This window comes from Camelus ferus, chromosome 10 (assembly GCF_009834535.1).
Source record: "Camelus ferus isolate YT-003-E chromosome 10, BCGSAC_Cfer_1.0, whole genome shotgun sequence".
NCBI lineage: Eukaryota > Metazoa > Chordata > Mammalia > Artiodactyla > Camelidae > Camelus > Camelus ferus.
Genome location: NC_045705.1, coordinates 28,301,787 through 28,325,786, shown reverse-complemented (window position 1 = coordinate 28,325,786; position 24,000 = coordinate 28,301,787). Strand labels below are relative to the sequence as shown.

General features: G+C 42.9%; 1 protein-coding gene across 5 annotated transcripts in view; it reads right to left on the bottom strand.

The window, feature by feature from the left end:
- Positions 1–24,000, bottom strand: part of EXT2 (exostosin glycosyltransferase 2) — a 154,565-nt gene that overhangs the window by 76,987 nt on the left and 53,578 nt on the right. For 4 of the 5 annotated variants that reach the window (XM_032488496.1, XM_032488495.1, XM_032488493.1 and 1 more), the window contains 2 exons: positions 23,591–23,730; positions 20,886–20,979 (listed from right to left, as the gene is read on the bottom strand). In XM_032488496.1, coding sequence (XP_032344387.1) covers positions 20,886–20,979; positions 23,591–23,730 — 234 coding nt within the window. Of the gene's footprint in view, positions 1–15,655; positions 16,439–20,885; positions 20,980–23,590; positions 23,731–24,000 lie in introns of those variants that run through there. The other variant, XM_032488497.1, reaches the window with a different exon arrangement.

Genomic DNA, 24,000 nt, shown 5'->3' with positions numbered 1-24,000 from the left:
TATGTTTAAAGAAATAATAGCTAAGAATTTTCCAAAATTAATGAAAAACAACAAAACAGGCTGAGTAAGTGCAGAGAACCCAGACAGATTAAATAAAGCATTCACCTTCTCCCTCAGGAAGTTCAAGAAACAGCCGCACTGTTAAAGATGCGAAAGCACTTCTGCCTCTGAGCAACCTGAGAGATTCAAGAGATCTGAGTACAGGAGGTTTTCTCTCCATCACCAACACTGACAGAACCATTTATCTCAGGTGAAGGGCTGGAAAATATTTCCATGCCGCATGGATTAATTTTTCAAAGCTGTGTCTGAAGATGAATCTGAAAACTTCCAAAGGGATTCCAAGTCTTTCCAAACACCATCGCACCACAGGCTGATCATCTCCTTTTCATTTGCTTCCTGTGACAAATGGAACCACTGAGCATTCCTTCTGTTGCCCCAAAGCCTCTTATGCAGCCAGCTCTGCAGGGTTACACTGGTTCCTGTCCCGGCTACCTTCCTGTCCAGGTGAGAGGGCCGGAGCAGGGAGCCCAGTGCTCTTCGCGGGTAACCTCATGACAGCCCAGAGGCAGCAGAGACTGGCTCTCACAATCTCAACCTGGCAGGTGAAAACGCCCCATGGTGAAGTCAAATACGAATCCCAGCATCCCGATTCCTAGTTGAGAATCACTGCAAGACTGGTTTTGTTTATTCTTTTGCTCACTCCATTTTTATAAACATAAGAGCTCAAGACAACACACTTAAAATGAGACAGAGAAAGAAAGACCAACAAAACCCCTCGGGGCATTTCTCACGGGATGAAGGTTTTACAGAAAGGTACTCAGCCCATGTTGCTGATTTTTCTAGAGGAGAAGAGGAAGTTCACAAACAGTTGACACACCTTTACTCAATGAGTCAACAAACAATAATACATAGGATTTACCTTCTTTAAAATAGAGATTTCTAAAGCAAAAAAGGTTAATATACCTGGAATTTATCAGCACTCCATTTTTCTTTACTTACAATATTTATTTTGTTAATTTAACTACACTGAACACACCTTACTCCATAAAATCTGAGCGCTCTTGTTTTCACTCCATACTCATGAAGCTACTTTACGCACCCTCCCCACACGCCTCCTCCACCCGGAGTCCCTGATACCCGCCCAGGCACTTCTCCATCATCCAGCGCAGTTTTCCCACCATCTCAATTACTTGAACACAGCACTTGAGGAACCCGCATACATCACACTCACTGGAACTTTCCACAAAGCCACAAACATCTGTTCACATGACAGTAGCAGAGTTCATTTCACAAGTTTTTGGTAGGTGTAAATTTTTTTATTTCTTTACCATGCAAACTTGTAATCACTTACTTTTTAACCTTTCATTTTGAAATAATTTTAGACTTAGAGAATAGTTGTACTGGTAGTACAGAGTTCCCAAATACCCTTGCCTGCTCCTCCTAACGTTAACACCTTGCATCTCCACGGTACCACGATCAGAACTAAGATATCAACATTTAGTTAATTCTATTCACTAGACTACAGATTTTCTTTTTTTATCTCTTTGGATTTTCCCAGTTTTCTTCTAAGGTCATTTTCCTGTTCCAGGATCTAATCCAGGACACAGCACTGCATTTAGCTGTCACTCCTCCTGTCCCCTCCTGCCTGCGGCAGCTCCTCGTCTTCCTTGTACTTCGTGCCCTTGATGCTTTTGCCTGGTGCTGGTCAGAAATTCTGTAGAATGTCCCTCTTTTGGGTTGGTCTGATGTTTTCTAATTATTAGACCGAGCTTATGGATTTTGGAGAATACTCCGCAGATGGCATGCCCTTCTCTTCACTTCGTATCAGGAGACACACAATCTCAACATGACTTATTACAAGGGAAGTTAACCATGAGCACCTGGTTAAGAAGGGGCCTGCCAGGCTTCTCCTCTGAAAAGTCACTATCCCATAATCTGTACTATTCCATAATCTATTCATTAGAAGCAAGTCACACTATGTTGGTTCCACATTCAAAGGGCAGATAATTAAACTCCATCCCCTGGAGGAGGGAGTATCAAAGAATTTAGCACACTATTTTTAGTGTTCTTTATGTATTCACTGGGTATTACATTTTTTTAACCTAGTCTGTGTACATACAGCATGGCATTTTATTAAAATCCTTAAGCCTATGGAGATTTGTGGCTGATGGAAATATTAAAACATTTTCTTTCCTCATTAATAATTTCACTAAATAAAAAATCTGACATTTGCCTTAAATGTTAACTTGAAGCCTGATAACATATCTCATCTATTAAAAAGAGAAAAAGCATCTAGCCAGTTTTTATTAAAAATCTTAAGAGGTGAAATCTACTGAGGCCTCAAGTATTTCTATATTTCAATTGCTTCTAGTCTCATATTTTAACGTCATTCTAATATACACACAGCATTATTGTCCAAAAATAAAGTAAGTATCCAATTTGATAATTTGGGAAAAAAATGAAAAAAACCTAAGAAAAACTAGTAGAAGTGATTAATAAGGAAACAGAAAAAGAAAGGAACTTGAAAAACAGTCCAAGAGCTTTCCATGATCGGCTATTAAGAATGCCCTTGAGAATCAACTAAAAACCTACCAGAGCTGAAAAGAAAGTTCAGTAAAGTAGTCAGCTATAAAATAAATTTTAAATAAACAAAACAAAAGCAAAAACTCATATCCCAGCAATACCCAGTGAGATCTTTTACACACACACACTCACAAACAAATACACACTGAATTAGTGGCAAAAGTCATCCCATTACCGCCAACTTCTTACAGTCTCAATTATTCTTAGTCCTCGTGATAGACATTAGTTGTCTTGCCAACATCCATTACCTTCCTCATCTTCACTAACAAAGCCAAGTTAAAAGACTAGATTTCCCAGCCTCTTTAGCAGCAATGGATGCCCGTGGGACACAGTACTGGTGCAGTCCCTGGGGATGAAAGCTTTTCTAACTAAAAAGTTAGTCTTTTTTCCTTGGCCTTTTCCCTTCTGCTTGCCTGGAATGCAGACATGACTGGTTGGACCTGAAGCAGATGTACTGTAATTGAAAAGAAAAAGCCAGCATGCTGAATGCGATGGAGCAGAGAGAGAAAAGAAGCCTGCTTCTCTGACGGCTTCACTGAATCACTGCACCTGCCCTGGACCACCTACATTTGGATTTCTTTTAATGTGAGTTGAGACATATAAACTCTGACTTCTCTAGCTATGGTCAGTGGAGTCTTCCTCTACATTCAGCTACATATCCCCCTGATATTGTCCTCTTGTGTGAAGACCATAATATGGACTTCATTTCTGTAAACACAAAAGCAATCATTATTTACACTTGATAGGATTTTTACATCTGGAAGACTCAAGAGAATCAGATAGAAATATGCAAAGTAATTACAGAATCCAGGAAGGGAGATAATTGCAAAATACACATAATAAAGTCAAAAGTTTGGTTCCACCTCTAATTATACTGTAGAAGGTTGCAAAAGACCGCCACTCCAGATCACCACCTGTCCTACAAGAAAAAAACTGGACAAAGTGTTTCAGCCAAAATTCAGACAAAATTTGCATTTTCTTTAGAGCCAAACAGTTTGTATTCTAACCTTGCTAAAATCACTTATTAGTTCAGCAATTTGTAGATTCCTTTGGCTTTTCTGAATACACAACCCTGTCATCTCCAAATGAAGACAGCATTCCTTTTTCTTTTCCAATTTGTATGCCTTTTCTTTATTTTTCTTCTCACTGTCAAGTATCTTCAGTAGCAGAATGAGTGCACGTGGTTAGAGTGGACATCCTTGCCATGATCCCAATCTTAGGGGAAAGCTTTCAATACTTAACCAGTAAGTATAAGGTCAGCTATAGGATTTTCATAAATATCCTGTATCAGATTACAGGTGCTCCTTTCTATTCTTGATTTAGCTGGGAGTTTTTCCTCAAAAATGGTTGCTGAATTTTATCAAATGATTTTTCCTACCTTTATGAAATGATCAGATGGGTTTTCTCCTTCATTTTGTTAATGTGATAATGCACATTGATTAAATGTTTAATGTTAAACCAATCTTATATTCCTGATCTCATTTAGTTACACTATCCCTTTTTATACGCTGCTGCATTCAGTTTGTATTTTTAGGGGGTTTGGGATTAACAGATACACGCTACTACATATAAAATAAACAACAAGGTCCTACTGTATAGCACAGTATCTTATAAGTTACAATGGAAAAGAATCTGAAAAACCCATATACACACATACACAACACATAACTCAATCACTTGGCTCTACACTCGAAACTAAACACACTATAAATCAACTATACTTCAATTAATATATGTGTATATATAAAAACAAGACCCAACTACACATTATCTATAAGAAACCCACTTTAAATATAAAGACACATATAAATTAAAAGTAAAGGGATGGAGAAAGATATGGCATGCTGACACTAATCCAAAGACAGTGGGAGTAGCTGTATTAATTTCAGACAGAGCAGACTTCAGAAAAACGAAAATTATCAGGCATAAAGAGTGGCATTACATAATGACAGAGGTCAATACTCCAAGAAGATGTAACAATCCTCAATGTATATGCAACCAACAAAAGAACATCATAACACATGAAACAGAACTTCAGGGAGACTGAACTTCAAGGAGAAACAGATGATTCCACTATTAGAGCTAGAGATTTCAACACCCTTCTATCAGAAGTGGACAGATCCAGGAAGCAGAAAATCAGTAAGGACATAGCTGAACTTAACAGCAGCAAATAATTGACATCTATAGACTATTTCATCCAACAACAGTAGATTATACGTTCTTCTCAAGCTCACGTGTAACATTCACTAAGACAGACTACATTCTGGGCCATAAAACATACTTGAACAAATATGAAAGAACAGAAATCCTATGATGTCTGCTCTCAGACCACAATGGAACTAAATTAGGAATAGTGACATGGAGGAAACATGTGATTATACATTTGCTGAAGCCCAAAGAATGTACAACACCAAGAGTGAACCCTGATGTAAACTATGGACTTTGAGAGAGAATGAGGTGCTAGTGTAGGTTCAACTGTAACAAATGAACCACCGTGGTACACTTGTTAGTGGGGGATGTTGTGTATCTGTGGGGACAGAAGATATATAGGAACTCTCTCTCCATTCTGCTCAATTTTGCAGTGAACCTAAAACTGCTCTGAAAAATAAAATTAATTAATTAAAAAAAAAAATCTTATCTGAACTTCAAGGTTCATCTCCTCCTTGAAACAATACTGAGTTCCTGCTTTTCTAATCCACCCGACAACTTTTACACAAAAGTTAGCATCTATTCTCTGCCCCACTGTTATTTCACGGGAGGAAAAAATTTATCTTCCCAACTAGACTAAACACTCTTTGATGGCCCACACTACAAAGCAAAATTTACTAGTCACTACTTAAGAGCAAGGATTAAAAAAAATCGGCCCATAAATACAGATTTGGGGCAGTGGGTTTCCGTGGGTTCTCATAGCTTCTTTACACAGGTGTCCTGCAGTTCCTCTAGAGTAAGGCCCAAGTGTCTTGGGAAGTTGGAACAGACTAAGGCACTAGACCACCATCCTCCATGTCTCATTTTTCCAGCAGCAGCAGCAAAGCAGGACTAGACTTGGCTTACTCAGTAGGGTTTCCATTTTAAGCTGTGTTGCTCCAGGGGAACAGCAGAGAACCGTTTTAAATTTTAAATGCCGCCACTGACCAGTGTAAGATCTGATGTGTCACACCTAATGAACAAATTTTTGCTCTTCTAGAATCTCATCTAGAGCCTGATAATTCTTGCTAGGAATTAAGCTCTCCTGGGATTTAATCTCAGTTTTATTTTTACCTTATCCCATATTCCCAGCCTTCTAAAAATATGTTAGAATTCAGAATCCACAGTAGGTTTGTTATTATTTTGTCTTGTTTAAAGCTGTGTCTACCTGGCTGCCACATAGATAGTGAAAAGAAAAGTAAAATCATCTTAATATTAACAACTATGGTTATAAAACTCTGCCATACAAAATGGGCCCTTTCTTCTCCTTCTCATCCTTTTCAGGACTTTGAGAGCTTGCTCACAGCCTTTCCCCTTGGCTGGCTGCAGAGTACTTACTCCTTTAAATCTGGCTTTCTCCTCTCCTAGCATTTTTGTTAACCATCTCTTAACTTCCCCCAATGTAATCCTCTTTTCCTGGCGCTGAGATGAAGAAGTCTTTGCACAGTCTTCCAAGCCATGTCTCCCTAGCATGCTCCCAACAACTGCTGAAGAACTGTCAACACCCGCAGCAGCACCAGCCCCATATGAAGAGCTGACTACACAACAAATTCCCCTTTGTGTAGCTTATTTCTAGGGGTTCTAGACTTTATTCTTACGTCTAAAACCATGAGTCACTGAAAGGTTAGGAAAATAAGCAAGTACCTGGACCTGTACTCAAATCCTATTCTCAAACAGAGCTGGATGGAAAATTCCCAGAAGCCCATATGTAAGCACATGTCATCCATTTCGAAGCAAAGATTTTCTTCTGTTCATCTCCAGTCTCAGAATTTATATTGATGGAGAGCGATTAAAGAATTAACATGCAGTTAATTCCACCAGTTGGTTACCAAAGAAAATGGCTCCAGCACATATTCCTTAAGCATCACAAAAACGTCAGGAAGAGGTCTGAATGATGAGGTCCAAGACAACACTTTCTGATGGCAAAAGGGTGTGCTCACAGTTATGTTCACAAGAGTTTTCAATTAGACAAGGCGTTTTTTTTCAAAGGCGAATTATGTCTTTACAGGCTCTTTATAAGCTCACATAGCATCATGTAACATGGCTGATTCCCATAAAGAGTTTTAAAACCTGTTATCATCAGAGAAAGGATACAGAGGAAGAACCAGCACATGGGACAAAGAGAGGCAAGTAAAGAATGGGGATTTCAAATCCCTTTCTTTCTCTAGGTCTTGCCATGGGATTTAGAATGGGAGAAGTAAATTTGCAATTAGGTAGAAAACAGAAAATGAAGGAAAGGAGAAGCAAGCTATAAACCATCATTAATACAGTAATGTCCCAAAAGACATACTTAGTGTAAAAAGCAAATGCCCTGGAGAAAAGGTGAGAAAGGTGAACTTTTTAATCATATGCCACAAATTCTTCCCAATCCCAAACCTGCCATTTAAGCTCTGTAACCTCAGGCCATCTATCGGCCTCTAAGGTTCACCTTCCTCCTTTATAAAAATGAGAAGAATAACAATTACCTCATCAGGTTTTCATGAGGAATTTCCTAAAACAGTGCCTGACACAGGAGTGAACGTAAATGTTAATTCTCCCCATCCATTGGCCAATTGGAAAACATAAGCTCATGACCACCGAATAAGACAGCGGTAAAACCAGACTTGCTCTTCTGATACCTGGGTACCTGCTAAAAACTCAATCTTTACTCTGAGGCAGAAAAAGACCCTGCCAGGGTGAACTTGCTGCTAAGGATTATCGTAATATTCTATTTGAATTCTAGAAAAGCAGAGGAACTCAGTGGAGATCATTTGCTCCTTTTTTTTCCCTAAGCTAAAGGCATCATAAGAAGAAGGCATTTTCTACTCAATATTCTTAGAATAAGAGTTTGATTTCTTGCCAAAGAAGCTATATTGAAGTCATCTAATATCCATGGGTCCCTGGATTTGCCTCTCAACACCAAAGCTTTCACTTCTGTTCCTTAGGCTGGAAGCCAAGTAGATGTGGAAGAGCAATCCATGCTATTTCTTTTTCTGTCTTTTCTGGCAAGACCTATTTTTTCCAGAAGGTAGAATGGATCAAGAAGACAAGAAGGTTGCGGCTGGGCTATCTTAAAAGTAGGGCTCACCTAGGCTGGAAGCATTAGGACTGAACATGTAAGCCTGGTCATACTTTCACGATACCACCTTTACCATTAATTAAGCACCCAGACACCAAAAATGGCTTGACTTGCATGCTTTAGCCTTATTTTTTAAAGAAAAATTCTTGCAAAACAGATGCTACTTGGGGCAAGTCAGAAGAAAAGGGGGTAAAGAGCTTGGAAGCTGGGAGGACTTGGTTAACGCTTGTAGGGTATGCTCAAATGTTATGACTCCTGTCCTAAGGGAAGCAAGGAGGGATAGAGGACAAGGGGGTAGCCAGAGTCATGTTTCTTGACATATGACAGGCAGCTCCTGAAATAGAAAGCCATAGGTTTCAAGTCTCAGGGGTATCACCTTCAAATATGTCAATGTTCTAAGGGTGGATCAGTTTTCCCAACTCTGACACCCTGCTGTGAGGAGAGATCCCAAGCAAAACACAAGCTTCTGACTGGGAGCCTTTGAGGTGGCAGGAGCCATGAGGAGTTCAAAGGCAAGGCTGGCCAGCAGCTCGCACCTCCGAGAGCCATGGGGGTGAAAGGTTACTAAAGCAGGAGCCACTGACCAATAAAACTGTGTTTGGTCAAACCTTCTCAGCAAAGAGACTAGAGACTCATTTCTGCTGTGCCCCATTTTCTGAGTTATCTACACCTCAGAATCCCACTGTTTCCTTAGGTCAGATCAGGGAGCTTCTTTAGTGATTAGCAGCTGACTCTCTCTCTCCTGGTCGCTTCCATGGACTAGCTAAAAGGTGGATTGGAAACCTTTAATCAGGATCTGTCATCGAAAATAAACAAATAAGAGCACGACTTGGGTCAACTAGTTGTAAAGGAATCTGCCCGGGGTGAGACTACCCATGTTTGCTGTGCTAAACCAGCAGAAAACGAGCCCAAGTTTGTTTGATTAGAGAAGGCAAATATGAAACAAGTCTCACTCCAACAGGCACACTTGAAAGGCTGGCCCCTTTTAATTAAGACACACACACAAACACAGCATGTGAAGGGACTAAGGACAGAATCTGAAGGCTCGTTTCACCCCGTATCATTCCACATCAGGGCAACGTTCCCTCCTCCACTCTGCTTCCCGTGTAGTAACGATTTCAGAGAAGGCTGAGGAGCTGCTCCTTGGCAGGTTCTTTTTTTCTCACTATGGATACTAACTAACTCAGCAGTCAGGTCACAAGGGAGCCCTTTCCACTGTCCCCACACATTCCCAGAGAAAGAAAAACTGAGAGTAGTGCTCGTCCCACAGTGTTTATCACTGTTACACCTGACCAGAGGCACATGAGCCCCCATAAGTTGTCTGTGGCTGGGAAGCTCCTTCTTCTGATTGCGTGTCATTAAGACAAGCACTCCTGTGGATCCTGAGCAGAAACCCCAATGTATGTTCCCCAAATTGGGACTCTGAACAGAGGGAGAAGTTTGAAACAGCTCCACTTGCTATGTCAGTGGTTCTCAGTTTCTCCCCCTGTCCTTTTGTACCTGAAGGATGACACACACCTGTGACTAAGAATAACTGAGGTTCATCACGGCAAGGACTCTCAAGAGAAATCCAGGTCCCCATTCTCTACCCCAGAAAGCAATTAAGAATTTGACTGAGAGGATTCAGAGGACTCAACCCTCAGTCCGCAGACTCAAACTGCAGTTTTTCAAAAGAAAAACTCAAAGGTCTTTCAAAAAGATGATCTTATTCATGTATCATTAAAATACAAATGATATATGAACAGACCTGGCCAAATTACCTGAAAATTAAAAAAACTTCAATACATATACCAACTTCAAGTATGTGAAGACAAATTACTTGCTCCTTTTAATAAAAACTACTGGACTCTGAAAGATAACAAGTGACCTGCTCTCCTCCTATTAAAGTCTTATCAAAATGGGAAATAAGTACATATTTAAATACAACAAATTAGTCTTTGAGTTACAAGGAGAGAGAGAACTGCACTGCCAGAAATGATTTACATGGAGCTACTTGTGTACCAGTCCTGGTCTGATTAAGTATTAAGTCTTTAAGTGAAATTAAATGAAATAAAAATACATGATTGTTATCTCACATTCCCAAGAACAGTAGCATGAAATTATAAGATTAACGACATCATGAAACTGAAAATAATTCTGCACCTCCAAATTCTCTCAACCTCTTCAATGCTGAGGGAGACAGAATAATATATAAAAATATATGATAACCTATAGGTATTTATAAATATAGACCAAAAGCCAATGGATCAGTTTGACCCTTACTGAAGAGTTAACAATAGTGACTTTTTATCAAACATATCAACACTTGATATTTTACAAGTTCTTGTTTTGTAAATAAACCTAGATATTTTTCTAAGTAGGTATATAATGAATTCACAAAACCCGTATTGTGTTTCCTGTAATGAGCAATTATTTCTCAGAAATGCTTCACCAATAGTTGCACCCTGTGGGAAACCAGCCCCAAAGAGTCAGACAATCCCTATATAGGCTGCAAATTAATATTTAACACTTTTACTAGAGAAGCCATTTCCTTAAGTAATACCCCATATTGGGGACTCATTACAAGGGATTAACCCATGGTTAACTTTAGAGACAGCTCTCCAACCAGAGCCCAAAGAGGAAACTGACCATTCCACATACCCACACCCCTTGAAAGGCTGTATAATGGAGGCTGTTCATAATCGTGTATTTATGGAGAACTTCCAATATACTGAATACAACATACTTACTTCCAATATATTATTATTTGTTAAATATTTTAATAAGTTTATTAAAACTGTACCATAAGCAATAACATGCAGTTCAGTAAACTTCTTAGCTAATTACAGGATATAAATTTATCAGAAATGTATAAAGAAGCAGTTCTGTTGCTTTGGAGTTTGGAGCATTTTATTTTGCTTTATTGCTCATTTGGTTTTTATATCTAATTACTCTCCCCACAGGAGCTACATGAATAATAGAACAAACCAGTAATTTTTTTTTGTTTGCTCAATGAAAATCATCTAGATTAACAGCTATATAATTTGAGTAACTTACTACAAAAATTCCTTGCTTTTGCATCAACCTCAAGTCAAATGGCTATTTTAAATTAAACACACTTGCAAAAGTGCTCATGTCCAAAACTATCTGAAAAAGGAAAAATAATGCACTTGTGCCAAAAAGGTGCCAAGCAGTTAAAAATGTATGTCTGTTGGATTTCGCTTATCTCTACTACCCTCTTCCTAAAAGCTTCAGTTAGGAGAAGAGCAGAGAGAGATGAAGGAGATTCTGAGGGCCTGCTGCACCCAGCCAGCCCCTTGGCAATCAAGGCTGGAAAGCTAAAAGGAGAAGAGGGTGAGGATGCACTTTCTGAAATGCCTGGAAAAACATTCTGGTCAGGAGATGCCAGAGATTCTGAAGCTCCATCAAGCCACTGGCCTTGATCCAGGTAATGGTTTTTCCTTCCCCTCAGCTGTCTGCTGCTAGAGAGAAAGGAAAAGTGGTGGAGGAGAGGGAGGAGCAGCTTCCAGTCCACTTCTCTGTAACTAGAGGGTAAAAAGGGCCAAGCTCTGTGGGCTGACATTTATAGAGGGCCTGGCGCTTCCATGAAGCACTCTGGGAGGATTACTGGGGGTTAGCAATCTGGTCTAAAAGGGGCAGCGAAGCAGACTGATGAAAGTCCTTCTAAATTTGATAACAGCGATGCTACGGCCGGCGGACAGAGAGACGGCGAGGAGGGGCTGGCAGAGACGTGCGAGCAGAGGTCTAGCCAGTCAGACGGACTTAAGGAAAAAACAAAAACATTGTAAACCTGGCTCCGCTAGAACTTCAGGGCTGCCCAACTCGCTTGCTGGAGCCTGAAAGCCTGAAAGCACAAAGTGCCAGCAGAACGGCCTTTCTAACCAGGGCATAAAAATAAAAGCCCCGGCCTAACCCCTTCTGCCCTGCCCCCACCGGCCAGGAGAAATGACTCCACAGATGTACGGTTCCGGACCTGCAGAGGTTAATTATCTCGCTAGTCCTTTCCCTCCAGATCACCGCCGCGCCACGCAATCCCTTCTGCCTGGCATTTTTCTTCAATTTTAATATCAGAAGTTTCACACGCCTGCCTGAGCTCCTGGACTCGGCAGAAAGGCCCATATAGCTGTCAGCAAACTGATAAGAACTTTAAAATGACTCCGCGGGGCCTCTTTATAAAGAAGAGCCAAAGGAGCCCATAAAGAAAGAGGGCAGGGGCCACGGAAACCAGCCGCTCACACTGTTTTAACGTGGCATTAAAATGAGCTGCAGATTTATGGCAGTGTTTTAGCCCCTGGCCCAAATGATCTGGGGATGAAGCTCTCGTCCCAGCTCTGCAGGGGGATTTCAAACACGGGATGGAGCTGGCTAGGAAGGAACGGGGGAAGGGCGGCAGAGGCAGCGGGAGGAGCGAGGAAGAGGCTAGCAGCAGAGCAGCGGGAAAAGCCTGGGATAGAACACGTTCTCCTTTCGGTGGGCGCTGAAAGACAGCTATTTCTAAAAGAGATCTGGCCGGGCCTCTTGGAGTCAGAAAAATTTCCTTTATTTTTAGTTCATACCCGGTAAAACTCCAGTTCTTCAACTGTTCACCACCCAAATGTCAATTCTCATTTTGACTTTTCAAGTTTATTTTTAAAATTTAAATATATGTATAATATATAAAATTGGGGTGGGGGGAGTTGGGAGGGTAATTAGGTTTGTTTATTTTAACGGAAGTACTGAGGATTGAACCCAGGACCTCCTGTATGCTAAGCGCTCACTCTACCACTCAGCTATACCCTCCCCCATTAAGTATATTTTTTAATCTTCCAGTTTAAAAAAATGAATAAAATAATGATTTTGCAGAGAATACATTACAAGGAGGGGGAAGGACTCAGTATAAAATTTTTCTCACTGGAAAGGGGAAAAAGTACTAGTACTTTATCCAAATGTGCCAATGAATTTTTTTTTTTAAGGCCAGCTAGAGAACCACTGATTTTAATAAGCCATTCGGATCCTAACAGAAAAATAGAGAGGTGAACCTCCCTCCATGCCAAGATGTAGAAAGTACACCAGACCCACAGGATTAAGTTCTGTTTCAAGTTTCCAAGCCCAGAAGCAAATGCATAATACATCCATGCTGGTAAGTCATTGTGGTTCCTGGAGACCAAGCTCCACACCAGGAGGCTCCTTCCAGTGTCCAAGCACAGACCCGGGTGGAGCGCTCTCAGAGGGCTGCCGCATGGCGCCGGCAGACCACATCTAGACGCTTCATGTCATCAACACAACTACTCTATTGCACAATTATCCCCAGGTCTGAGATAAGAGAATGTGAAGCTTGGAAAAGTTAGGTAACTTGCCCACACTCACAAAGCTGGTAGAAAGACAGCACAGCTTGGGATGTGAATTCAGGTCTCCCCAACTCAAAAGCCCATATGCTTTCCACTACTAACATATTTCAAACTTTCTGGACTGGGATCCACACTGTACACATACATACATGTTATACCACAACTCACCACACATACATATATGTAACAGAAACAAAGGTTTCAGGAAATGTTTACCCTTGCTATGTAATATGCCGATACTTCCCTTTCTGCTAGCATTCATTCTTAAAACATAAAATGCCAGTCAGGACCCACTGAATTGACTTCACGATCTCCTATCATGACCCTCAGTTTGGAAAATATTACAGTATACAGTGCCCCCTTCCCCATTCCAGCCCCCAAAAAACACCATCAGCTGGAGTCAGGAGAGCTGGGTTCCAAGCAAGCTCAACTCTAGCCCTAACAATTCATTCTCAGGATCACTTGAACTCGAGGGCTCACATGTCACTTATAAAATATGAGGAAAGGGTTGAATAATTTCTAAGGTCCCTTCTAGCTCTTTGATTTTTTTCCTTAAATCTCCTTAATTGAGCCTGCTTTTCCCTTTCATCACACATCTTTTCATTACTCTCCACTTGTCACTGACCTTCCCTCCCTTCCAATTACCTAGTTCTCTGCTGCTAGCACTGCAAGTCCCACCTCGGGCTGCTCCCTCTTGCCTACCGAGTCTCCCCACAGACGCCGGCCTCCGGGCGGCGGGCAGTGCCTCATGGAGCATCGGCTCTTTCCTATTCGAGGTCAACCAATCGTGATGCCTCCTTTCGCCTCCTGATCCATTCCTAACTCTCCACAGTACAACTGACAGCACTTCTGGCCTCTTCATTCATGTATTACCGAAAGTACTCTCCCCAGCACCCTGAGGGCCTTTCTTATGCACAGGATCTGTGCCCCCTCCTTTAAAAAAATTTCCCTCAATATGCCTGCACAATTCCATGAACAAAGCAGGTACTTAATATATATTTATTTGACTGGTTGCATTATGAAATCAAGGACTCCAATTCTCCTGGATTTAGAGAATATTTAGGTGGGCTGCTCTAGGAAAAGTCACTAAACCAATTAAAATGGGCATCACAATACGATCAGTGAGCATTTACAGACAGAGTTCAATCTCCTGCTCATGATGCCTGCCATGGACAAGGTATGCCAAGGCTGCCAAGGAAAGCAGCTTTATGGTCTTTCCATCTGGACCGCGAGGATTTAAATCTCAGAAGCTATACAAAATAACTGCAAATCAGCCCAAACCTTAAAGACAGGGAAATTTATTTACAGGCCCTAGTGCACTATAAATTTGAGACAGTTCTATTAAAATGCTTTTCTTGGCTTCCCATCAGATACTTGGCAAAAGTCTTTTTCCAATAAGGTTCTTAATACTAAAGTTGGAAAAAAAAAGTTGAACACATAAAAATGCTCTTCCTTAAGAGTTCCAATTAAATGAGTCCTTATTTTCATCCTGCTTTAAACATACATTGACTGGTCTCCTTCACAATATGGATTTATACATTCAGGAAAACTCAGAGTATACAGTGCTATTGAAACAAAATGATGAAATTCAGAATACCCTGTAAAGTGATCAACTCATCCCCAAGGCTCTTGTACTGGCCAAAGGGCCTGGCTTTGAACCAGAACCATGGCTGTCTGTTTCACAGGAAGAACTCCAGGGACCAGGTCAGTGTGTTTTGTTGAAGGGTAAGTGATCCGGTAGCTTTTCTTAGGGCAAGTACGAGAGCAGAGATTGGGAAACAGAGTTGGAGCAGCATGCGGGGACTGGAGAGTCAGAGGCAGAGGGGAGACAGGGAATACCTGGCATTTTTGAAAAGTCCTGAGAGTTCAGTTTATGTATATTAAAATTTTTTTCAGTTTTACAGTGGGGGGGATGGATAAGGATGACAGACACATTACAATATCGACTCTGGAAATTAGAAGTGAAACTCTTTCCCACATTCTTCATAATATATTTCCAGGGATGCATCCAGTCCTAAATGTCTCGAGCAACCACTTCTTCGGGAAGACTATCCAGCAGGCAGTTAGCCTGAATTATTGGGAAGCTTATCCTGATTTTCAGCTCAATCCAGGCCACACAGCCCTATGACTTGAATAAAGTAGTGGCCAGCAAAACAGAGTGTGTTCCCTGTCTGTCCCTTACGTATGGTGCAGTCTTGGGAGGATCACCTTACGTCGCTTTTCCTTAGTTTCCTCACAGTAAAAAATTGAGATTACTCTTCTGCCTATCTCACTACTCTATTTAAAGAGTCTGCTTTGTAAAGTGTGTGTCCTGAGGGTAGAGGAGGGAGGGAGAAACAGACACGGACTGCTATATAACCATCAGTGGGCGCAACAGTCAAGCCCCCAGCACAGGGAACCCTCAGAGAACACATCCATTTGGGCCGCTGATACTTCTAGACATCTGAGGGTTTACACCTTTAAGTGAATCACAAAACACTTCCAAAAAAATAAAACCAAATATTGTAGACAGAAAATTTTATAAAATATATTACATGAAAGTCAGTATTTAAAAAAATATATATATGCTAAGCAAAATTTAAACCTTCACTTAAAGATTGCAGGGTATCACCAAGAAGAGCCGTTTCTGTATTTCCTCAATTTTAAGATGCCCTATCCATAAGAGCTTCAAGGGGAAGAAACAGAAACTACATTCAATTGTTCAAAGTGACAGTAAGACTCATTTGGATGCCAGAAATCCAAAATATGAAAAATAAACATGTGCATACATCTTTGAACCAAGGAATTCTGCCATCTTACAATGACACACCCAGGATACTGTGAAGCCCGCACAGCTGTCTGCCATGTATCCAAAGTGCCAGGAGTTCTATTTTTAAAGTAGCTTTTCCATCTTCTCTGTTCACGCCTGACTGGCAGATGACCCATCTCAGAGACCCTCATTTGGAGTCTTTCTCTCCTTCAAATCTGTGACTTCTAAACCACTATGGCTATGGAAAGCAGATAACTTGATGTGCTGAAATCCTGTGTAAACAAGATAAAATAAGAGGCTCCCAGCAGGGGCTCTCATCTGAATAAAGTACATGAACTTTGGTGGACACGCATACACGTGCTGTTCAGTGGTGTCCTCTGTTCTCTCCTCCATCACAGCTGGGTCTAACTGCAGTCCTGCTAGGTGAGGGTACCACAGGCCTGGGGTTTTATTTTCTTAAATCGAAGTGTTCTTTCTCCTAATCAGCCCATTGTATCTTCAAGTACTCCTCTGCAGCACAAATATTTGGTATGCCTAGTAGGAAAATGTGAAGGCAAATTGAGATGAGTTGGTGTAATACACCGAAAAGAAACTGACATTTTAACTTACTGAAGCGGTAAAGGAGAGAGAGCAAAGAAGATGCTGAATGTTCCTGCCACCTCAAAGGCTCCTAGTCAATTGAGTACAAAGAAGAGTTCAAAGGCAAGGCAGGCTCCTGACTTCCACCTCCTAGTGTGGCTGGGGTTAGAGGTCACTGCTGGTGGAGCCACTGACCAATAAAAGAATGTTTGGGAACTCCACTCAGCAGATAAACCGGGGATCCATTTACACCTTCCTCCCTGTCCACACAAACATTTCTAACTATACAGTTCAGTGTCTGTTCAGCCTTCCGACAGCCCAGATTGCTTTCTTTTTCATTGTGATTCAAGGCAGACTGGGGGTGTGAATGCCCATCTGACTACAGAAAAATATTTAGTGGCATACTTCTTCCTGGTTTCCAGTGTGAGAAAGCTGGTTGACGGGACTCTCCATCTATAAGGCCTGCATCAAATGCTACCCCTCCAATAAATCTGTCCCTGACAACTTTAGCCCATTCCTCCTCCCTCCCACTTCAGACCCTTAGTGTACTTTAGAAAACCTGCACCATCTTCGAAACTTTTTTTGTGTTTGGAGCCACATATTCCCAAGACGACTGTTAGGCCTTTGTGAGTGGGGGTCACAGATTTCTTGTCTCTCATCACCTCCCCTTGGGGGAAAAAGAAAAACATAATTAGGGCTTTACTAAATTAATTAACTTGTCAATTTAGCTCATAGGACAATAAAAGGCTGACTGAGAAGTTGACTCTGTACTGCTATAACTATTAACCTTTACTAATTAAAGGGACTGATTTTTAACTTAACCAAAAACCCTATAAGCCACCCCAGCTCATCCAATGTCACATATGCGGGAACTGCTCGTCGGTGGCCTTCAGGGGTAGAGGACACAGACCCAGATTGTACTTCAAAAATCTTAGCTCTTACATCAGGTTCCAGGCCTGCATTTAACTTTGTGGCTGCTTCACTATCACATCTAAACTAAGGTCAGGAGGAAAACCTAAAGATGTTTCCTTGTCAGGGAGAATATCCTTCTCTCTTGGTGCATCCTAACTCCCAAGTCACAACAAGGACTTTCACCATGTATTCACCGATCAGATTACAGCCTTTCTGACCCTGAACTCTAAGCTGCAAGAGGTTACTACAGTGCCTTCAACACCAAGATCCCACCTCGTATCTCTGCGGTCAGTTCAGAAACTTTGGCTCTATTCCATCTAAGGAGAGCAAAATTCTGTGTTAAGTACAGGAAAGAGTGGGTCTCTAGAGAGTGGCCCCGAGGACGACGTCAGGGTAGCTTGTGGTACTTAGGATTTCTTGGAAACAGTTAAACACGCAAAAGGAAAATTAGTCACTTAAAAGTGGATGGAGACCTCTGCTGGCTGCAACTGGCCATGCAGCTCTGTGAGATGGTTCTGACTTGTTCAGCAAGAAAACCAGGCCCTCTGTTCCTGGGTCCCAGCTCCTCCTCAGTCGCCAGCATATCTTCTAAAGTATCAACTACTGATGAAATAGGTTTTCCCCTAAAAGTTTATGCCTGCCTTACAAAAAGACTCAAATTTGATCTCCCCAAATAGAATTCACTAAGGTGCAAAAACTTTCCAGAGGCGTGTGCTATTTTTTCAGTTACTCCTGCCAGGGTCAGATTAAATCAGTGGAGTGTATATGGAAGGCAAAATGACAAGCATACTCTGGAAAGTGTCCTACAGAGCAAAAGAACTGTCTCTAATCTTAGAGAGACGAGACATTAATTATCAATAGGAAAGCGGTTCTCTATCACAGCAGTTTTGCCCCACAGGGGACATCTGGCAATGTTTAGGGATATTTCTGGTTGTCACAATTTGGGAGACAGGTGTCCTATCGGCATCTGGTGGTTGAACTTAGTCATCCTTTGTATCTATCTGGAAATTACTTCAGCCAGATAATCTCACCTCTAGTTGAGGTCAGTCCAGTCTAGAAATCTGAGGTTGGGAGAAGAAAAGAGGTCACTTCTGGAACACAGAATATTCGGAGAAAGGGGAGCAGGACAAAATGGGGCACAGCAGTGGAGTGCATTAGAAGGTCTGCAAGTAGCACAGAGAAAAGCAGCATCGGTGAGCAGAAGGGAGATTTAGAAAGGGAGGGAGAAAGTGCCAAGACCACCTTTCTGTTGCAGGTTGACATGATGTACGGTGTTCACCACCAACGGAAGAGGTAAACAGTCCTCAAGACTGGAAGTGGTCATGGAAAGCGGTGACCATTTAATTATTGACATTGTCAAGAACAAGAGTTTCATAGCATTTTTTTAACAGATAAATGGAATATGAGAGATTGTCAGGCCAACCCCTTGATTTCATAAATGAGGAAACGAAAGTCCAAGGACTTTGGTAACTTGTCATGGTCGCACAATTAATAGGGACAGACCCAGGGCTCAAACCCAAGTCTCCTGACTCCACATGTGTCTCTTTGAACCCAAATAACCTGCAGATACACTGTTTTAAATAACCTTTAGTCAGTCCATCTCAACAGTTCTCTGCTTCTGAGCCTGCCATCGAAAAGACCGGCCAAGCCCATCTCAGCCTGTGGTTCCTGAGCCAAGCTCCCAGGGCACGAGGGCATTCTGTGAGCTGGCTGTGGGTGCTCTGCTCCGAAAACCAAGATTCTCCTTCCAACACGAAGGTGGCAGGGTAGAGAAGGTAACTGGACAGAATTTGCTCATTTTTACCTCCCCAATATTTTCTTAGCTATTTAGACTAAATCTAGTAAAAGATAATCGTTGATTTAGCAGATGATTCTCTTTTTAATTACATTAACAAATCAAGACACCAAAAAAAGAAACATGAAGAGCACAAACATCAGGGCCCTTAAAGGAGCATCTTCTTCTACACCAGTTATAAGAACCACAGGTTTAATCAAGAATCTGGAGCAGGCCAGGGGCGGGGGGGCTGATCTGGGCGTCCAACTGCTTCTTCAATACATTTTCAGTCTGTCCTCCTGCTTTGAGCCCCAACTTTACCTCCCCGGGGCAGGGGAGGAAGGGTTTCTGCAGCAGAACTCTGGTTTCTCTCCGCTGGCTTAGGACACGGCTCTCTTGACCGGCAGCGTCAGCAACCATCTCTCCTTCTGCTTTCCTGCTCCCACGTTTGCTGCTGTCATCTCTCCTCTCATTCTCTTTATCTTGGAGGGATTACGCCTTAATTTCTAAAAATTTTCCTTAACTGTCATTTTAGGGTTTTAGAAGGGAGTGGAATTTCGTGGATGTGGTCAGTCCACCTCTTTATTTTGGTACCAAGCCCCTTAAACCAAAGAGATGGCAGGACACACAATAATCAAGTCTGTAGGTTCTGACCCCTGACTGCCTGTGTCAAACGCCAGCTTGGTGGGTTACTAACTCTGTACCCTTGGCCATGGCACTGCCTTCTCTGGAGCTCAGTCACCTCATCTGTAAAACATTCTGGTGTTCTGATTTTAGAACAAATCCCAGGTTGAGGTTAGCCTCCCCACCGTTTTTTTCACAGCATACGCGTGTTTAAGTTTCGGGTTTCCCCGTTGTTACTTAACTGCTGACCTCATCTGAGTTTTAGTGAATTAGAAAATCAGCCTAGAGATTGAGGGGGCCAAATAAGACATGGGGTGCACAGGGCAGCTATGTCCTCAGTGCTAAGAGCCCTCCAAACCTCCTCTTCTGCTCATTGCCTACATAGACAATTTTGATAAAAATAAAAACTTTTTAAAATCTACTAAAAAAAAAAATAGAAACAACATGCACAGGACAGATAATGGGATAGTCTTTTTAAATTTTTCAACTTGTTTCACATTTAAGCCCAACTAAGTTTCTTCCCGGAGAGAGAAAGGGCAGTAGGACCAGATGGGACCCCCAGCGGGGGCTTAGACAGTGGAGAGCAGCCCAGGAAAAGGGGCGTCAGAAGGTGGCCCAGAGACCTGGAAAGGGAGGCAGGAGAGTGGTATCTGTTCCGGGGAGAGGAGGGCACCACTTAACCACAAGGGCCGCTGAACGGGAACCCAGGCCAGCACATCCAACGACATTCTCCAGGTCAGAGCTCCTCGGAAGCATCACCCTGAAACGTCCTGGCTTCCACGGCTGGCTCAGTCACCAGAACCACCACCTTCCAGAGGGGTGCAGCTCTGCATCCTACCACACTGCTACGGTAGGACCCTAAAATCTCCGCAGGCTTGCCTCAGGAGCGGTTTTAAACCTGATAGTTATTATTCCAAACCTTACCTGATGCGACTCTCTAACTGTTTCCTCTTTGAAGTCTGGTTGGTTGATAGACTGGAGGAAATAAATGCCACTCCTGCACTCAGCAGCTGTTGCTCTGTATCCAAGCAGTCAGGGCCACCCTTTCACAGCCCCTACATCACCTCTCCACAGGGCTGCCTCGCTGCTTACCTGTCTCTGCATTTCTTCAATCTGCCTTTGGGGGATGCTCTGTAGGATACTGTACACATCTGACATCTTTTCTTCTGGCACAACCACAGATGCTCTGGAGACAATAACAAAGCAATTGATGTCCAGCCCTTTCCACAAAGCACTGCTACATACATGTCTTGTTTAATTCTCACCAGCAGAAGCAAAGGCACCCCAACCCCCCCTCAGCCCCACAGTCCCTGAGATAAGTAGTCCCTCTTCCCTTCCCCTTTCTCTGGGCTGACCACCTCAGAGGAGCTCCTACCATCTCCATCTCTCACTACCCACTTGCCACTCCTTGCATCTTCCATCCTTTGTGCATTCCTCACTGTGCTCCAGCCACACTGGCACCCTCTCACTGCACACACCACACTCTGCCCGACCACAGGAACTTTGCATGTGCAAATCTGCCTACCGGGTATACTCTTCTTCACTCTTCACTGCCTGCTCTGAGTTAGCAATGACTTTTCTTCTTTAGCTGTACTCCCCAGTCCATTCATTTATTCAGCATTTATTTATGGAGCCCCTATTACACGCTAGGTCCTGGTAATACAAGGGTGAGCAAACCAGGCAAGGAAGGCCAGGGGGTGAGAGAGCCATAAGGATACCCGACGGGAGAGCAACAGGGAAGGGAGGGCCACAGCAGGGTGTCTGGGGCCTCACAGGCCATTGAAGGACTTGGCTTTCACTGAGACAGGAAGTCACAGAAGGTTTTAGGCAAAGCATGGCATGACCTGGTTATGTTCCAACAGGATCATTCTGCCTAAAGTGTTAGAACAAAGTAAGAAAGCAAGAGTGGGAGCCGGGAGAACAGCTGGAGCCCCTCGCCCAGGCCAGGCGAGGATGGTAAGAGTTGGGGACAGAGAAAAGAGACGAGGGGAAGTGATTAGAGACCGGGGGTGAGGGAGAGAGGACCAAATGGTGACTCACTCTTCATGGATTTAGCAGAGTTTGTCATTTTATTTGTACAAGTTAATTTATGAAAATCTGCAACCCCCTCTGCCCACTACCCTAGTCCATTAGGATGGAAACCACACCTGGTTCCATTCACCAGCAAATCCTGGGCACCAGGCATACTGCCTAGCACACACAGCACTTAACAAATAGTTGTTAAATAAGTAAGTGATCTCTACCATATAGGTGGGAAAACTGAGGCTCAAAAAAGATTAAATGATTTGCTAAGATCACAAAGCTAGCCGGTAATAGAGCTGGTTACCTGAACCTCAGCCTTCTGGCTTCAAATCCAGAGCCCTTCTACCACTCATCCTAATTACAACTACCCAAGCAGGTTTAGATCCTCACAGGAATGAGTATCTTTCCAGACTCAGCTCAGGTCACTGCCCCGAGAAGCTCTCCCCAACCCCACAGCCGCGGCCACGGCACGTCTCCTCCTCCCTCTCCTAGCATTACAGCCAGCCAGGGCTGCATCTCAGCACTGTATCTGGTCATTGCCGGCTGACTTGTCTGTCTTCCCCCACCAGACCGAGAGCTTCCTGGAGGCAAGGTCTGACCTTGGTCATCTTTGTATCCTCATACCCCACACAGTAACTGGCAAAGAAGGGGCACTCAACACATGTTTCCACCGATAAGGAAGTGACTGGAGGTGGCTCCTCACTTCTCCAAGACACAGAGTCACACACCCGCCTCTTCCAGGCTGGGTCAGGCTCCTTGCCTGCTCCGGGCTTCCATCGCCTCCCCCCGTGCATCCGTTAGAGCATTCATCACACAGTGCTGTAACTGTTGCTCTGTCTTCCCCACCGGACGCCAGCCTGCTTAAGAGTAGGGCCTCTGTTACTCACAGCAGGCTTTCCAATAAATGTGAGATGAATGAGTGTCTACATGAATGAATGCTACTTACATTGTTCAAATATCTGTGGTAACCAGACTTGGACAGAAATATTGGAAAAGGTGGGAGGGGAGAAAGTAATTAAGCATTTGAGGTAAAAACAAGCCTGAGAGGTACGTACAAAAGGAACTCATTTTCAAAAATCTTTCACCTCCAAGGTCCCAGGGAAATGAAACAACACAAGACTATTCTGTTAAGTATAGCACCGAGAGCCACAACCACGCAGAACCTACGTGTTGTCTATCCGTACGCTGGGAGTGTATCTAAGCTTTCACCGTGTGCAGGTCCCCCTCCTCCAGCTAGTATTTTATGCAAATCCAGCAGACTCTACACCAGTGGTTCTCAACTGTGGCTACAAATCAGAATTGCCTGGGGAGCTTTAAAACTCCTGAGGACCAAGCCCAGGCATGCTTTTTAGTTTTCTAGTGAGTATACTTCACAGTCATAGCTGAGAACCACTGCTCTGGGCCAAGTAAAGGGCCAGATAGTAACTATTTGGGGTTTTGTGGACCATGTAATCTCTGTCATACAAACTACATGCTGTCACCATAGCAAAAAATACAAACAAACAAAAAAAAACCACAGTCACAAATAATACGTAAATGAATGGGTTTGCCGTGTTTCAATAAAACTTTACAAAAACCGGAAGCCTGCCATATTTGGCCCAAAGTCCTCAGTTGGCCCAGCTCTGGTCCAGACCACTGCACTAACTCTCCTGATGGAAAATGATCTAAAGGAGCAGGTCTCAAATCTAAGAATGCATTACAATTGTTTGGGGGACTTTTAAAATCTAGTACATGCAGAACCCCTGGTGTAAAGTTTATCAGAAGGTAACACCCACCTCTTCCAGTCAAGAACTTCAGAGAAAGGCAAAACATAGGAGTCAGCAATGATAACTGGGACACAGCCGGCCCGTAACACGTCACTCAGCACCGCCTGGCCCAGCCGAGCTCCGCGAAGGACCACACAGAAAGTAGCCTCCTGCGGGAACACAGACACAGGAAGGGGATTAGAAACCAGCTTCGCTGATCCACTCACTCTGATCCCTGCAGACCACGAAGTTCTCCCGAGGGCTGAAGCCAAGCAATACCGAGGCATCCTGACACAAAAATGCAGAAAGAGAACAGCTCACGCCAGTAATACCGAAAAGCTTCAGTGGTTGCAGTCTTCCATATTTCCACTCTTCAGCGTCACCTCAGTGCCTCCACTGTTGGCATTCTGAAAATGTCCACATCTTCCTTGGGACACTCA